General features: G+C 38.7%; 2 protein-coding genes across 11 annotated transcripts in view; one reads left to right on the top strand and one right to left on the bottom strand.

Moving 5' to 3' along the window:
- Positions 1-432: 432 nt before the first annotated feature.
- luc7l (LUC7-like (S. cerevisiae)) lies at positions 433-9,834 on the top strand. 5 transcript variants are annotated; one of them, XM_042397808.1, is made up of 11 exons: positions 584-664; positions 4,212-4,282; positions 5,303-5,397; positions 5,599-5,697; positions 6,337-6,447; positions 6,608-6,751; positions 6,862-7,038; positions 7,211-7,299; positions 7,413-7,442; positions 7,546-7,707; positions 8,550-9,834. In XM_042397808.1, the coding sequence occupies exons 4-11, from the start codon at positions 5,602-5,604 to the stop codon at positions 8,674-8,676; spliced, it is 936 nt and encodes a 311-aa protein (XP_042253742.1). In that variant the 5' UTR covers positions 584-664; positions 4,212-4,282; positions 5,303-5,397; positions 5,599-5,601; the 3' UTR covers positions 8,677-9,834. The 5 variants fall into 5 exon arrangements, with proteins under 5 accessions (XP_042253741.1, XP_042253738.1, XP_042253742.1 ...); XM_042397805.1 differs by having other exon boundaries at positions 637-664; positions 4,212-4,659; XM_042397806.1 differs by lacking the exon at positions 584-664 and adding an exon at positions 4,576-4,659.
- LOC121887174 (epidermal growth factor receptor kinase substrate 8-like protein 1) overlaps positions 9,369-17,053 on the bottom strand; it is a 15,767-nt gene continuing 8,082 nt past the window's right edge. For all 6 annotated transcript variants that reach the window (XM_042397796.1, XM_042397797.1, XM_042397798.1 and 3 more), the window contains 13 exons: positions 16,749-16,804; positions 16,511-16,640; positions 16,303-16,391; positions 16,145-16,219; positions 14,887-15,035; positions 14,187-14,331; positions 13,652-13,707; positions 13,453-13,561; positions 12,012-12,137; positions 11,711-11,858; positions 10,837-11,002; positions 10,482-10,614; positions 9,369-10,371 (listed from right to left, as the gene is read on the bottom strand). In XM_042397796.1, the coding sequence (XP_042253730.1) occupies positions 10,285-10,371; positions 10,482-10,614; positions 10,837-11,002; positions 11,711-11,858; positions 12,012-12,137; positions 13,453-13,561; positions 13,652-13,707; positions 14,187-14,331; positions 14,887-15,035; positions 16,145-16,219; positions 16,303-16,391; positions 16,511-16,640; positions 16,749-16,804 (1,469 nt within the window). In that variant the 3' untranslated portion in view covers positions 9,369-10,284. The remainder of the gene's footprint in view (positions 10,372-10,481; positions 10,615-10,836; positions 11,003-11,710; positions 11,859-12,011; positions 12,138-13,452; positions 13,562-13,651; positions 13,708-14,186; positions 14,332-14,886; positions 15,036-16,144; positions 16,220-16,302; positions 16,392-16,510; positions 16,641-16,748; positions 16,805-17,053) is intronic.

Below are 17,053 nucleotides of genomic sequence, written 5' to 3'. Positions count from 1 at the left end.
TTTCCCATGAGTGGTAAATTTCCTTTTGCTGTAAAAAAAATCTACACATAAACACCCAAGAACAGAAGAAACACAAACAAACAAAAAAAAAACTCAAGCAACAAAAACCTGATGAAGTTAATGCTGAAAAGAAAGTTTATAAAAATGAAAATAAGTCGTTTTTTAATTTGTTTGTTTTTTGTTTTTTAACCTAAATATAGGTTGTAGTTGGGAGAGCAAGTAGGTGACGACAGACTGTGAGAAGCTACTACCTGAGAGGCTAAACTCAGGGCAAAATATAGAACACTAAATGTACCCACCATTATCGCTCTGATTGGTTCATCCCTCTATTCTCCAACGTTCCGATTGGTCTATTTCAGACCGAGAGCCCGCCCTTAACGGGTCTGCCTTCCTTGGCCTTTAAACGGACTCGCAACGGCCGAACGTGACGTCATTTCCCTACTATAAAAAGGAAACTGACGAGTCCACCACGAAATAGAGAAAATCTGCAAGAGGCGATGCTCGGACGAATAAACAATCAAATAACATAACAAAACACTAAGGAACTGTTTTTCAGTTGCTTAATTTTTTTAATATAGCATTATCGACGGAAGGTCCACAATAATGTCTGCCCAAGCTCAAATGAGAGCTTTGCTCGACCAGCTGATGGGAACAGCGAGGGATGGTGAGTTGCTGTAGCATGCTAGCTGAGCTAACGTTAGCTAGCCAAGATGGAGCCGCCGCTGAGGCTGGCTGGTGTTGGCGTGTGATGGACAGGCCTGCATGAATGGATGTACTGCAGAGGGCTGTTTAAAACACAGTAACGTTAGATTCAAGGAGCCTTTTTGGGATTAACGTTAGGTTTTAATGTTTGTATCCACCGTGGCTATTTTTGAATTAGGATTTTGTCACGTCATTAGTTTCGTTTTAACTATTCTTAGCTAACGTTAACGTTAGTGTTCAAGTTACGGAACCGTTAGGCGCTATACTACCAAGCTGTGAACACCATAAGTTACCCCGGTAGTAATCTATTAATAATTAGTTCAGTAGATAACGTTAATGCTAACTACCGTGTTAACACTACATTCTTAATACAGAAAGTTGTTTCACTTTTAACGAACAACGTTACGCAGACAAGACGTCGCCTCAGGCCTATAAGTTGTTGGTAAATTAACGTTGGTTTAAATTAACCGAGAAACTGACGACGCTGAAGTTAGCTTCCGATTCGGGGTTAAGACAGAAAGTTTAAGACCCCTCCAGACATGGTTTAAGATGTGTATAAAATACTCTACTTTTAATAATAATATGTGTCTAGTATGTTTTTTTCCACAAAAAACTTAACTAAATTACCTTGTTAAAATCATTGAGATGACATCTACTCCGTCTCCCTCATTTTCCATTCATGAATCTATAAAAATGCAAATATATTTAATCTCATAAGTTTAACTGCTGGACACAAGATGTCTCCTACTACACTGTAAAGTCCATTATCAGTGTTTGTTCACTGGAGGCTTCATATTTCCACATCATACTCTTGTTTGTTGAATATTGGTTCAGGATTGGCTTCCAAACTAATTGTGATGTCACAATCATGCTCATAGGCCTGCCTCTTAAAATCAGATTTTCACTCAGCTCAGAGAAACTTCACAGTTTCAGCAGATAAATGTGAAATTAGCCTTCTAGTGTCAAACTTTGCACATACATCACTCTGCACATTGAAGCTGAAACATTCAATTGTAGGAACAAGAAGCAAAACTTATTTTTCAGTGGAGAGGGCCTTAAGGGAAACAAAAATAGTATATATTAGCGACTGATTCACCGTTTTTTCACCACTTACGGTTGTGAAAAAGTGTTAGACATTGTAGCAAAAGCCTTAACACTGTTTAAACCCACTTTAAGATTTGTGAAACCGTTATTCTCTTTGTGAGAACTAAAAAAAGGGCAATTTTACTGCTTTTTTCCCATCCAGACCACATTGGACCAGATCCTGGTCAAAAACCACTATACTTAGACTTTTCAAATCTGGACTAGATTAACAAGGAGACTCCAGAGACTCATTAAAACACAGTTTTGCTGTAAATCCACTTTAGGATTTGTGAAACCTTTATTCTATTTGTGAAAACAGAAAAAAGGGCGATTCCCCTGCTTTTTTCCCTTTCAAAACCACTGTACTTAGACTTGTCAGATCTGGACTTTACTGGACATTACCAAGGAGACTCCCAAGATTGTTTTTAAGTGGTGGTTTTTTTTAATCTGGATCTGGTCTGATGGATGTAGAAATATCAAGGAAATCACTCTTTTTACTGTTTTCACAAATGGAATAAAGGTTTCACAAATCTGAAACTCTGTTTTAATGAGTCTCTCTGGTCTCCTTGTCAATCTAGTCTAGATATGACAAGTGTAAGTATGGTGGTTCTTAATCTGGACCTGGTCTAATGTGGTCTGAAAAGAGAAATATAAGTGAAATCACGCTTTTTTCTGTTTTCGACAAAATAAAGGTTTCATAGATCTTGAAATGTGTTTAAACAGTGTTAAGGCTTGTCCTACAATGTTTAACACCTTTCCACAAGTAAGTGGTGCAAAAATGGACAATCAGTCACTAAATATCTTCTTTTTTTTTTTTTAACCCCCGAATCAGATGCTAAATTCAGCGTTGTGATAAACTGGCTGATTGCTAATGTTATAATGTAAGAAGTGACGAACGCACAATATTAATATTAGCCTGCACGTTATGGGGAAAATCTGCAATGTGCAACATTGTTCACATAACATCGTTCAGTATTGCGATGACGATATGACTTGCAATAAATAAATACTGAAGTGTGCATATTGTCTTTCTGCTTTAACAGGTACACTGTTAACATAGACCCCAAACACTGAATAGCCTACGATCACTGAATAAAGTAATGAAATAAACTGAACAACGAATTAAACAGAACATTAATTTAAATAAGACATTATAACTATAAGAAATTTAAAGTGTAATTTCCCCCGCTCATTTTAAAATATTCTCTTCTAAACTCAACAAAAACATCTCTAACCATACAGTGTTCAAATAAAAAATTATCTGGGACAAAAAAACAACTTAAATAATTAAATTAATATAAAATAAACATGGCAGTTTAAAATATGGCACCTGTAAATAAAATTATTTTATTATTTTTATCTTTGGCGATGTGTTTATCACAGATGTTCATATCCCGCTGACGATGATTGATGATTAATATGCATTCAACCTCAGTAGTACAATGTTGCCAGTGGTGAAAGAAATACTCTGATTAATAACAATATAAAACTGAAAGTCCTACTTTTATATACATACACAAGTACGTATCAAAACTAAAAGTACTCGTAGTGTAGTAGAATGGCCCGTGTATGTGTTTTATGATGTTACAGTTCTTTAACTGTTATTGCTAATGCATTAATGGTTATGTAGCATTTTAGTAATGTTTATTGTGAGATGGAGATAATGTTAGGTACTTATATACTGCTGGGTAATTTATTCTATATCAGTACATCATATTTTATGTTTTAAGTTGATCATGTGTTTTGTATTTAAAATCTCCATCAGCAGAGTAACCTGTAAAACCTTGTTCATGAAATTAGTGGAATGAAAGTTTAAAGCAGCATTAAATGGAAATAATTAAGTGTGGTTCAAGGATCTTAAAATATCACTTAGTAAGTGCAGCACTCACGTAAAACAGACTTCATTTTACTAAATAAACACATGTAAATATAGATAATAATTTTGTCTTAATTGGTTGTTCTGCTTTAACTATAAATAAAAAAATAATTTTATAAGTGATGTCTATCTGTCCCTGTGTACTTCATGAACTGAACTAATGCAAATCTGTTCAGAATAAGAAGATACTATCATTTATATATCATTTCTGTTTTATTAAAGCATGACGTTCAAAAATCTAATTTTAGCAGCAGTTTTCAGCCATTTGGATACAAACATTAACATGTAAATCAGCTGTCATGGGCAGAAAACAACAGCTTATTGCTGCTCTGCCATCTTATAAATCAGGTTCATCCTGACAGTTGATTGAATTGAACTGAAGCCCTGTGGATTATCCTTTTTAATAAGTTGATAATTCGATCTGTCCAGTGCGAGTGGATTTGTGTTGTGAGTTTGTGGGTGTATGTGTGATGAGATTAATATCAAATTCTTCCCAACATATGTTGCATACAAACTGAACAATTGTGGCCCCTTTATTTTATTCATTAAGGTTCAGTGTATCTTTGCCAGCCTACATCAATCTGCAAAGGAGTTGCAGAAAAGCCTCATGTTCATCGAGCCGTGAGTCACACATAATTTTTAAAGCTGTTATGATGAATATCCAAACAATATGTTTGCCTTCCGGAAGTTATTGTAGATTTTTTTTTTTTTTTTAATTCTTCAATGGCACTAGAATTAAAATTTGGAGCAGTATTATACAGCTTGAGCTAAGACGTCTGGTCGCGCTGAATCCAAACGAGCAGTTTTCCATTAGACGTCTTGTTTTATAGAAGGCAATTTTCAGTCGAGACAAAAAACTTTGCACACATCATTTACAATCTGACTTGTGTATGACTCCCAACTTCTTACTACAGGTATGGGCAAGAAAACTGTTCCAATTTATACTTTTCTACAGCGGGTTTAAAATTCTGCAGCTGAGGTCTTGAAGATGCAGAAGGGTACAGTATGTGGTGCAGATCGCAGTGTGTATAAACCAAATTTCTTTCCTTGGATTTCATTTGTATTTTTGTTTTGAATTTCTTTTCAGTGTTTCATATCTGTAAAGGGCTTGGCTGGAACAATTGTCTGGAATTATTACATATCTTATCACAGTCATAGGCACATTTTTAACTAATGTGTTGACATGTAATATAAGGTAGCTTTGAAGCCATTTACCAGTAATGTGCCCTTACTCATAATGCTCCACATTTACAGAGTGGACACTGAGCCTTATCACAAGCTAAACTGATTTGAGGCTCTGATATTGTTACAGTTTCATTGAGGCTTGGTTAAGGTAAGCACCAAGAATAGCAGAGAGTGCCACGTAGAGTACACACAGAGCCACATGTAACATTTACTTCTGTTATGTTGACACACCAACAGAGGCACAGTTACTCTATTACTGGTAAATAATAGAGACATTTAGAAATATAGGATTTTGATTTGGGCACAGAATCTTTTGAGTGCAGTTATTGTGACATGTGTCTGACCCATTAATGTATTGCAATCACAGTAAAAATATGTTAAAGCACTGGATACCTCGCCCCTGCTGACAAATATGTGAGGTCTTTCTCATTGGTTGTTTTTTTTGGACTGTTTCAGGGGATGAGACACGGCAGAGGGTCAAGTTCACTGACGAGCGAGTCTGCAAAAGTCATCTTCTCAACTGCTGTCCACACGACATCTTGTCTGGAACTGTAAGTGGCCTACAATGTTGCTCATAGCACCCAGCAATGATACCAGGATCTATTTCAGTGCATTGAACGCTTTAAAAACACTCTTGATTCTTCACAAGATATCAGTACTATGTTCTATCAGTAATCTCAGCTTGTTTGATGTCATTCATTCATATTTGAATTCCTGCAGTTAAAGTCATGTCTGCTTGTTTTTGCTGATAGCGTATGGACCTGGGAGAGTGCACGAAGATCCATGACCTGGCACTTCGGGCAGATTATGAAATTGCCTCCAAGGAGAGAGATCTCTTTTTTGAGCTTGACGTAAGTGATGTGCTACCATAAATAATACAAATGTGCTGCAATCGTAATAACAGTGGATGGCTGACTTTGTAAGAGCTGTATACTTGCTGTCATCTTTTAGTATTAAAGTTAAACAGTAACAGCAAACAAAAGCAGTTTCAGATCAGTATGAAGTACTACCACTTTGAGAAGCCCACAGTAACTGCACTGTTTACTATATAAACATAATTACTGTAATGGTGTTTTCCACTTATGTCATTGAGTTGCAGCAACAAAATGACCACAGTCCTGTTTAGATAACATGTGTTGAGTGAAAATAGGAAACTGTAGGTGTAGCCTAGAAAATTAAATTTTCAGGGTTTGTTGGATGAGCGGATAAAGCTCACATACATGCTGAGTTAACTGAAGTGTTATCACCTCAAGGGAAAACCCTCGACTGACAGTTATGAATTGCTTTTGTTTGTGTATGTCGATCACTGCAAACCAAATAATTTAAAAATCAGCACAGTTTATTTACTCCCCTTGCTTCCTGTTTGCCATTTCACTACCCAATAAAGGCAAAAATGACCAAATAAAAAAAATAAAAAAAATCAGCACAGCTCTACAGGGTCAGATGTTTGAGTCTTTATTCAGTTTTAATAATTTCCTCTCTTTTTAAAGGCGGTGGATCACCTGGAGTCATTCATTGCTGACTGTGACCGGAGGACAGAACTAGCCAAGAAGCGCCTGGCTGAGACTCAAGAAGAGATCAGTGCTGAGGTGGCAGCAAAGGTGAGTAAAAAGGATTTTTGTACACATATTGTGAAATTACATATTTGACTTGTATAAACCAAGTCTTTAACTTTTTTTATGCAGCATCCAGTTTACTATAACAGTGTGTTTTGGGCTGGACATGATCACATATAAATTGTTGTTTGGGGCTGTATTGTAGGCAGAGAAAGTCCACGAGCTGAATGAGGAAATCGGGAAGCTCCTGGCCAAGGCAGAGCAGCTCGGAGCTGAGGGAAATGTGGATGAAGCCCAGAAGGTGCTGCAGGAAGTGGAGAAAGTCCGCACCAGGAAGAAGGATGCAGAGGTGAGAGTGCTTGTAAAGTACTTCCAGCTTACAGGGGTGTGGTGTTTCTTTTCTCACACCAGCCATTGATCCTTCAATGCCTCTCTTCTATCTCTTGTTTGTCCTCTCAGGAAGAATACAGAAACTCCATGCCTGCCTCCAGTTTCCAGCAGCAGAAGCTGCGGGTGTGTGAGGTGTGCTCCGCTTACCTGGGTCTCCATGACAACGACCGTCGTCTGGCAGACCATTTTGGTGGGAAGCTTCACCTGGGCTTCATCCAGATCAGAGAGAAACTGGACCAACTAAAAGTATGTTTTACCATGTACACTTTAAAGCCATTACTACAGAAATATGATTATCTCATATATATACACTTATTGGAAGACCTACAGAAAAGAAAAAGATGGGTCATAAACTGTCTTGAGAAATGGGTTAAGTATGTTTGAAATCTAATTGGATACTGTGTTTTCATGTGATCAGAAAACGGTGGTCGACAAGCAGGAGAAAAGGAACCAGGAGCGCTTAAAGAGACGAGAAGAGAGGGAGAAAGAGGAGAGGATGAGGAGGAGGTGAGTGAAGACATTTCTAATCCTGATGACAACCGTGGCAGTTTTTTTTTTTTTTTAATGAAGTGTATGTTTTACTGTTAAACTTTTGGTTTTGTCATCCCTGTATTTCATAGGACCAGATCACGGAGCAGAGAGCATAGAAGGTGAGAAAGTTTCCAGCTGTATATCTATATAAACTGTATTCATCATTATCTAATATGCTCAAAACGTATTCAGATAAATTCTAAAGTGTTCATTTTTCATCAGGTCCCGTTCTCGTGACCGTAGAAGGAGGCGCTCACGCTCCACGTCACGAGACAGGCGTCGCTCACGCTCACGCTCCAGGGAGAGGAGGAGGCGGCATCGCAGCAGGTCCCGCTCCCGCAGCAGAGGCCACCGTCACAGCCACGAGCAGAGCTCCAGACACAAGTAAACAAAGCTCACAGTTCACAGCAGGGGCTTGTGGCTGGTTAGACAGCTATCTCTGGGCTTTGCTTGGGTTTTCAAGTATAAATTTCTTTTAGACTCGTCAAGATGGATGCTTTTATTAGAAAATAAAAAAATCTACAAAAAGTTTTATAGCTTTGTCTGAGACCTAAGTTTTCCTCTCTGCTTTGGCAGTATAAAACAGTTTTATTTTGACTTTTAACTGTTTTTTTTTCTTTTTTTTTATCCCTAAAACTTTTTTTATGGTGTGACAAAAGCAGCAATATGTCTCTGGAAAATAGATTATCAACGGACAACACTCAGTCTACACTGAACACATTTCAAACACTGTTGGAAGTCCTATGTGGTCCCAAATATACTTATAACCTTAGCCTCACTTTCAGTATTTGGATATTACTCTTCATCTTCATCGGTTCTAGTTGTTCCAGTAGGAATGTCCCTATTGAAACTGTTGAAAAGCTAAAAAAGGTGACAGACAATTGTGGCAAGATACTGTATAACTAGTGCAAACCAGCACAGCAGGATCTGCTGTAGGTGTGAGGTGTTAAACAGATCACTTGTTCATCTAACAAACTGTTTCAAGGTTTATAAATAGTGACAACAGTCCTTGGACACAACTCATGGTATTACAATAATTTTTTGGCAGAAGCTTGCAAATGTGTTAGTGTTTTTATGTTCTTTTGCACACGTCCGGTGATCATAAACTCAAAATAAACCTCAACATTGCCAATCTTATAATTTGACTGTTTATAAATACACTTCTTTCTTTGTGCTCCTGTATCTGTGTCACGTCATTGAATATCTTGTACGATCTTATCCACCAGGTCGTCCAGAGACCGAGAGCGCTCGTCCAGAGATCGTTCACGGGAGCGAGAGCGCGACAGGAGGGACGGTGTGAACGGCAGATCAGACTCCCGCCGGGCAGAGGACAGGGACATGGGGGACCTCTGAAGACCAAACTCCATCCACGACAACACACAACCTCCTCCTGTGTCTCTCTCTCAGCTGTTCTGTCCATATAATGACCCGATGTTCCACACACAGTCCTTGCCTTGACCCCTTCGTTCTCCCGCCTGGCTCCTTTGTTTGCTTTTACAGTTATACCTGAAATATTGTATGAAGTCACCTTTCTAGCATCCAGATATATCAGATTGTATGGATTGGGGGGGTGGTTAGTTATTGATCAGTAGTGTATTGCAATACCCAAATCTGTAATTTGGTAGTCTGTCTGTATCAAATACATCCCATGTGTTGTTATAAACTACCCTACAATGATTCCAATAGAAAAAGCAAGCATAAACTGATGGTCTGCTGGACTCGAGTATAAAATGTAACTCATCCATATTCAACTTATTATTAACTGACTTTTTTTTTTTTTTTTATATAGAATATGTCTGTAAATATGTTTTGGTTTTTTTTGTTGGTTTTTTTTTTTTTGGGCCTGCTGATTGTCATAGTCTGAAAAGCCTTGTCCTATCAAGTTTTATCTCCCTCTGAAGATTCTTTTCACCAGCTCCTGGTAAACTGCAACTGATGTCAGATGTCTCTCCACATATTTGTCTACTTAGTTTGATAAAGTTTTACATACACAAATTCAAAAGGAAGAGGTTTTAAATCTAGTATTAGTGTCTCCCTTATGTCTCTCAACATGTCCTGTTTTCTTTTTTTTTTTTTTTTTTTAACTGATCAAGTTTTATTTTATGCTGCCAGTAGTGAAGGGAAACGGGTCAGATTGGCCTGTATAAGTAAATGCTTGTTTAAATTGGTGGCAAGTCTCTTGTTTTATAATTTGTTTCTATCATAATTTCTGTTATTTAACATACTGAAAATAAATGGTAAGAATGGCAGAGTTAGTGTCGGCATGTGAAGCAGTAGGTTCAGAAATGATACAATGGAAATTATGCTAAAACTGTACACACCTTTTATTATTAGTCATAAATTGAAATTTTGACCCAATTTGGACAAATTCCTTCATGAATAAATGTATAATTAAATGTAAAGCAGATTTTAAAGGATGCATTGCTTTACCTAATGTGTGAAGTCATATCTGTTTATGTTCTGCTGGAAATCTTTCTTTAAGTTCTCAATTAAAAAAAAATCACATTTGAACCTTTATTGCGTGCTGGAGTTTCTCGTCATGGACGGTGTGTTAATCATGGATGAATTATTACATTAGTATTTTACAAACAAAAGATAAATACAGCTTGTTTAAGTTAGTCCTAAGCAGAAATTAGATGTGAAGAAAACTTCACATGAAATTGAAGATATTTTACAAAGAAATGAATTTTAATGTTAAATTATCTAATTAGCACAGTCCTGCTTCAATTAAAAGCTTCATTTCTCAATCACTGCCAAATACTTTGGTCTTGAGATGAACCAGATATGTCATAATGACCATGATGGCATGATGCCCTTCATAGACATGTTTGAAGTCACTGTCGAGTGTTTGTTCTCTGGTAAATATATTTAAAAATTCAAGAGTCCGTTGTTAAGTGACAGCTCTACCAGAAGAACACAATCCCCTCATCCGACACTCCTCGTGATGTAGACACCTGCTCCTCACAATGTGCTGCTCTCCAGTTTCAGATCAACCTTCATTTTCTGCTTTTCCATGACTGCCTCCAACTCTGTGGCCCTTCTGGCATCCTGCAGAAAACAAGAACAGATTAGAACAGATAAAGGTAAAAAAAAAAGAAGAGTCAGAGCGTTGCTGTCAACGAGCACGCTGTGTGGTGATAAGGTGAAAACTAATTGACCTCTAGCATAGATTTCTGCACAGTGAGCTGGCTGTACACTCTGGCGCCCTCATCTGGAATCACAGCTCGTAGCTCTTCCTTGTTGAGGGAGAAGAGCTGGGGGCCTGTCAGCACTCCCAAACATGACACCGTCCTGAGAGACACAAAACACAAGTGACTCTAAAGCCAGACTCCAAACAATAACAAATCTACGTCATGATAACATTTACACAGGATACACCTCTGCACAGTGGTTAATTACATTTCCCGTCTTTTCTATTTCATTCCCTTCAAATCTATAAATCAGTGTTGATGGAACTGTTAGTACTTCCAGTGTGTAATCTGATCTGCGGTCCGCAGTTGTGACGTTACTCACGGTTCACTGAAGCCCTTCCCTCTGAGCCACTCGGCTACTTCCTCTGGAGGGGAGGTGTAGTTCAGAGGAACGGAGGTGTCCGAGGAACGAGGGATGACCAGGGGTTTGTTCAGATGGGCCTTTCCATTGGTCAGCCTCTGGAGCAGCTCGTCATTCACCAACATGACTGAGAAGACGGGAGGTGAAAGAAATAATGGTGATATTTAAGCCTTTTACTGCCCAAATGATAATGTAGAGTCAGGCTTCACACAATTGAAGGCAATCATTTGATTCCCATTATAGAAAACTACCTCACTGCAAACTAATGTGTATCTTTTTGTGTGCTTGTTATTGTTTGAGTATAATATTTTTGGCCATAAGTATCTTAAACAGGCCAGCTGTGGTGACAGTCAACATAAGTAATCTGTCTCTATTAACAAGAAGTCCTTAAAGTGCTCAAAATCTTTAATTTTGATCATCTACAAGTCAGTGAGAACTTGGCAAACTCCTCTGCTGAAGAAGATTGTGATTCAAAGTTCAAAAGATCCAGAACAGCCACTAAATGGACCTTGCGGTGAGTGTTTTTGGATTGTTTTAAGTTTTAATGGGTTTTGTTTCCAGTTAAAGGCAGATCCCGACTAACTTCTTTAAAAACAAAGCTATCTACAATTAAAATTATACTTAAAGGAAATACCAGTGAGGCATTCCGGTAGTTTTCCCACCACTGTCCATCCCATATCTTCCTTTGTGTTTTTAATCTCTGACTCACAGTTACGCAGCACCTTTGCAGGAATCTGGGACATTATAGCTCCCTATAGTCAAACCACCTTATCACAACATTTAAATGTGACACACCCACACCTCCTACGCTATGACATATACTGTAGTTTGCTACCTTTATCTGTGTCCTCTGCAGCTGGTATATGTTGGCTGTACGGCGGTAAGCTGCGTGGGCGCTGGGGTGACGGGGTCTGGGGTGGAGCAGCAGGAGGGCTGGGTGGGACTGCAGAGAAAGTCTTGGCGAGGGGAGGCGGGGCTGGAGCCTGCAGGAATGTGGAGTGGAGAGAAAGAGAGAGAGAGAGAGAGAAAAAGTACACTGGAATTCACTCAGGTATGTACAGGTGAGAGCACCTGTTTGATATGGAAAGCTAAGCAGTTCAAAAATAGTGCGATGCGTGCGAGCAGTTGTGTCTTACGCTGGGGGGTTTGTTGGTGACAGGGCTGTCTATGTGAGCCATGGGTTCCAGGATGTTGAAGGGAACAAAGCCGATCTGGTTGAACCGATTACGACATTTCCACCAGCGCTTGGATGATTCAATCACCTGTCACACACACACACTCGCTGTCAGTGATGCATCCACAGAATACACCCAACAAAAATAACCACCTCCACAAAAATACAAATTCTTTCAATATTACTCATATGAATTCAAGCCAAGTTTTCTCACCTACAGTGTAAGCTTATTTTAAAAAAATGTACAACTCACTTATAAAATAAATCTTAAACCTCTAGGACAAATAATATATATATAAAACTGATCACCAATGAATAAAGAAACTCCAACAGTAGGGTAAGATGGGGAAGACGCCCCCTTAAGAACATTGTCAATTTACTGAAAAGATACAAGGTATTTCAATGTGATTTCACTATGTACAGTATCATTATGTATAAACCAACATATTTTGTGGGGTAATATGTTAGCAGAGTTTTAAATGTAGTTCTACTGTAATAGCAAATACAAAAAAATAAGCTAAAGGGGCATCACACCCCCCTATCTGGAGTAAGATGCCCCCTCTAGTAATTTAGATTTTAGGTATCTACAGACTTTTTAATTAACATAATGCCTGTTATCTCATCAAGATCATTTGATTTTATTGATTTCTATCTTACATTGAGTAAAATATTTTTTTTTAAAGGTCAAGTTTAGTAAATTGGTAATTTACTTTAGAGGTTTATTTTTAAAGTTTTTAGGCCTTAAACAAAGCAAAATAACATAGTTTTTAAATTTTGTCATCATTTCTACATTTTGAAGACAGGTCAATAACTACATTATTGTAGATTGTAGTTATATTCTTCACTAATCATATTTTTAAAATTTTGAATGCTAATTGTAGTTAGCATAGGTTTTGCTAACAGAAAATAACATAATCATTACATTATCAGAGGATGAGTGGTCCTTCATTTAAACATGATGTCATGTCTTAGTTTTTCCAGAGATCTTGGTAATTGTGTCTTTTATTAATTTTTACACATCAACAAAAAATCATAATGCACTGAAAAATATGGGGGTGCCCCAGAAGTTTTTTTTTTTTTTAAACATTTTTAAAATGATCATAAAAATCAATTTATATTTTGCTCCTAACTAATGAATAGTTACTCACATGAATGTCCTAACTGGACGACCCAAATGTTTTTCTGTGTTTGTCTTTGTTAAAACACACAGATCCTTAAAAACCAACGAGGAAAAATTAGAGTTACCTTAAAATCTGTTGATGTGCCGAATCCCAAAACAGAAGAACGTAAGATGGACATTTACAAATAGAAGCTTTTACTGAATGTAGGCAACAGATAGTAATCAACTGGTGTTTTAGTGTGTTACTCTGTAATGTTTTACAGTGCAACTGTGACTTCATTACCTCTAGCGTCTCGCCCTGCTGCACTGAAAGCTCGCTGCTGTTCCTGGCGATGAAGGGGTAGCTGCAGCTGTAGAGTCTCTCGGGCTCTGGTGGGAGTGTGCTGCCGTCTCTGAGGAGGAAAGCAGGCAGATGCTGTTAATCACCCAGAGGGAGGTTAAATAACAGCAGTTGATTGAGTCGCTCCTTAAAGGTGACCTACGTTTCATTGATGACGTGGGTGTCGGGAGGCCCGGATGGCTGTGGTGGCTGTTGCTGCTGCGGGTGAAAATGAGGTGGACAGTCATGAATGTGACGGACACATATGGGCATAAACATGTTGAGAGAAATCAATTAGGACATGCAGAGGGATGGAGATGATGAAATAAAAGCTCTTTAAACACACACACACACACAGCTTGCACAGCATTTCTACCAGATTTAGAAGAGCTCCTCTTTCATGAGTAAACTTTCGAAAGAAAAAATAGGCAACTAGTCAAGAGAGTAAAGATGAGTGAAAATATCCCCCTTATAAGATGCTTGAATTACAAGTGGGAACGCTGTTACTGAACTACAAGGTGTATTCTGAAGGAAAAGTGGAGCTCTGGTGCTTATTGCACTTAATATTTATGCATCATTGCGTGTCTGTTATTATGTTCAACCTCCTGTGTTGCGCTTTTACACATTTTGAGCACTCCTCTCTTTTGACACACAACGTAGCAAGTGTCTAGCCCACGTCGTACGCAGGTATTCTGTACCTCTTGTTTTACTCGGAGGGCTTCATGTTTGTGTTGTGACTCGACTGGATCCTCCCAAACCTGCCCGTCTGCCCTCAAGGCTTCTGGCTTCCAGCCATCTGAGAACACAGGGGTGTACGGAGGTACAGGCCCTCTGAGCTGAGAGCTGAGGGAGCAGAAAATGACATTGTGCCTGAGTTTTACTTCACAGTTCAACCAAAAAAACTTCACTGATTATTGTTAAACAGGGTTCACCCAGTTTTATGTGAGTTGATACCAGTTTTGTTTCTGTTTGGTGCCAAAACATTTTCATACTCAAGAAATCCCCCTAAAATCCATCATCCATTATATTTGTGGCTGGTTAGAAATATATATCACATAAACATACTAAAAAAAACAAAAAAAACAATGTAAAGGTATTGAGCAGCTTCTTAAAGAATCATAAAGCAAATAAAGTTTCACTGTAGGAATCTGACGCCAAACAGACGATATCTGATGCATACGACATTTAATAATAAGCTTCTATCAGCTTGATTTATTAGCATTAATTAAAAATAAAGTGAAACTGCATTACTGTTATTGCCAAAAAATATTTCATGTTAAGTGGCACCATATGACCGTGATTAACGAGGTCTCAGATGGCAGCGATCATAGACATATATACATGTACTGTATGTATATGTATGTATATTTATCTATGGCGGTGATTGTTGGTACTGACCGAGGGAGTGTCCAGTTGTGGCCCAGAGACGTCCACAGCTGCCGCTCCTCCTCATTCAGGTTGTCTTGTAGCAGGGACACAGCAGAGCTAGTCAGGGCGGGGCTGATCACCGAGGCTCCGAGACCTGGTCCCCCTGTCGTTTTCACCATCTGCACACACCCAGATAAGACAAAACTAATGTTAACACTCCCGTTCCGCAAAGACAGACCTGTTAATGAGAGTTTAATGACAGCTGGTGTTTTAAAAGTTTATACACAGATGCCTCTTTTGATACGGTGGTACATTAAAGTGATAAATTAAGCTAAACACAGCCGTTTTTCTTTTGTTAGAGTGCTGACAATGAGAGCACAGACGCACACAAAAGCCTAACAGATGCAATTACATGTTGAGTCCCATACAATCCCAGAAATATGAGGCCACTCAAATCTTTCATAATGTCTGCCTGTTTCCATTCAGGCGTGCCAGTTTACACACATCAAACACACCCATTCCTTTGATTCTCTGGTGGCCTGATTCGTACTTGAATGGAAAAATTCAGGCATGGTGATGCACGTTTGGCTTGAAATAAGTTAAAGACTGCATGTGTGTGAATTAAATTCCTTCACTCTCTGCTGACTTGTGGTGAGCAAAACTTCAGACGCCACATTATAGGAGCAAATTTGTTTTGGCGTGAACAGATAGATAAAATAAGTAAATGTTAACATGTGTCAAATCATTTTTAAAATCTGATAACATTTGCTCATAAGGAAAGTCATACAGGATTTTTTTTTTTTTACAGCTGGAATACGTCACTGCTATAATTCAAAACAGCAGTCAGAAGGAGACTGAATCTGAGGTCTTGGCCAAATGTCTTAGAAGCGTGTACCAAGAAAGTGTTCCTGCATACAAATACTGCCACGCAAACAAGATCAAGTGTATGAGGCTATCACACAGGGAACTGCCCTCTGTAAATACTGTTTGGAACTTGTAGTTTCTGACAACATTGCTAACCACAGTGACGACGTTTAAATATTTTTGTCCTGCAACATACTCTCATATCCTCATTTTAAACCGTTAAGTCAATAATTAAAATACCATCTATCATTCAGCTGCATCCATGTAGTAAATACCGTGACATCATGGGGCACAGTGATGATTATAGACTTGAAATATATTTTAAGACGTTTGTCATGTTCTATAAAAGGCAAGGCCTCGTGTTTGGAGCAATAGCAACAACAGGTGTTGGTGACGACGTAAAGGTCAGGAGAGACTCACTCACCATATCCAGAGGTTTGAATACATGATGAACCAGCTCCTCTGATGAAGGGTTGGAGATGGTTGATTTCAGACGGGCCTTTAAAGAAATAAATAGATTAATACAACGTAGCAAAGCAAGATAACCGGAGAAAATGAAATGTGACGTGACTGAATACACACCAGCAGGCTGAAGCAATATTTGAATTTCTGGAAGATATCAATGAATTCCTCCTCTGGTGGGGGACGAGCCTTTGCAGTGAGTAAATCCTCTGTGATAAATAAAATAAAAGAATCACCCACAGAGTTATCAGGACTCATATCTGTGTTATTTCAACTTTAAGCTATATTTAAGTGAATCATATCTGCAAACATATATCCCTGTCTTCACCTTCAGCACTTTGCTTTTTGCTTTTCTTCTTTTTCTTCTTCCTCTGGCTCAGCACCGTTGCAGCCTCTGCCGTCTGCTGCAGCTTGGCCATGAAGTTCTCAATGTCGTCAAAACAGTGATTGAGGATCCCCTGAAGGAGGAGACAACTGGTTTGTTATGCTGCTCAGAGATAAATTACAACCAGAGGGTGACTGGAAAAGACACACAAACTGTCTGCGGAGGTGATGAGGAGGCTTACCACTTCTCTCTCCGCTCGCAGGAAAGAGACGTCGGGTCCGCCGTTCACGCCGTTGGCTGTTGTGAGAGAGAGGAGAGGATTCAGTTCATCCATTTTCATTCACGGCCTTGGTCTCTCCTGCATTTGGAATTCCTGCCCCCTCCTTTTACCCCTGAAACCCACCCCCCTTACACACACAAACACACAATGCATTCCCTGTGCTCCTGAGAGCCTTTTACCTTAAACACCTCTGACTGTGTCCTTTCCTTCTTTTCACCTTTAAATCCCTCCATTTCCTTTATTTCAAATACTTTAACAGCAGCAAA

This window comes from Thunnus maccoyii, chromosome 20 (genome assembly GCF_910596095.1).
Source record: "Thunnus maccoyii chromosome 20, fThuMac1.1, whole genome shotgun sequence".
NCBI lineage: Eukaryota > Metazoa > Chordata > Actinopteri > Scombriformes > Scombridae > Thunnus > Thunnus maccoyii.
This window is presented reverse-complemented; position numbering and strand designations above follow the sequence as displayed.

Excerpts from the sequence above, each read along its gene's own strand:
- luc7l (XM_042397804.1), top strand. The coding sequence starts at position 604 with ATGTCTGCCCAAGCTCAAATGAGAGCTTTGCTCGACCAGCTGATGGGA. Across the intron at positions 6,448-6,607 it reads GTGCTGAGGTGGCAGCAAAG|GCAGAGAAAGTCCACGAGCT; the intron begins GTGAGTAAAAAG and ends GCTGTATTGTAG. Across the intron at positions 7,300-7,412 it reads GAGGAGAGGATGAGGAGGAG|GACCAGATCACGGAGCAGAG; the intron begins GTGAGTGAAGAC and ends TGTATTTCATAG.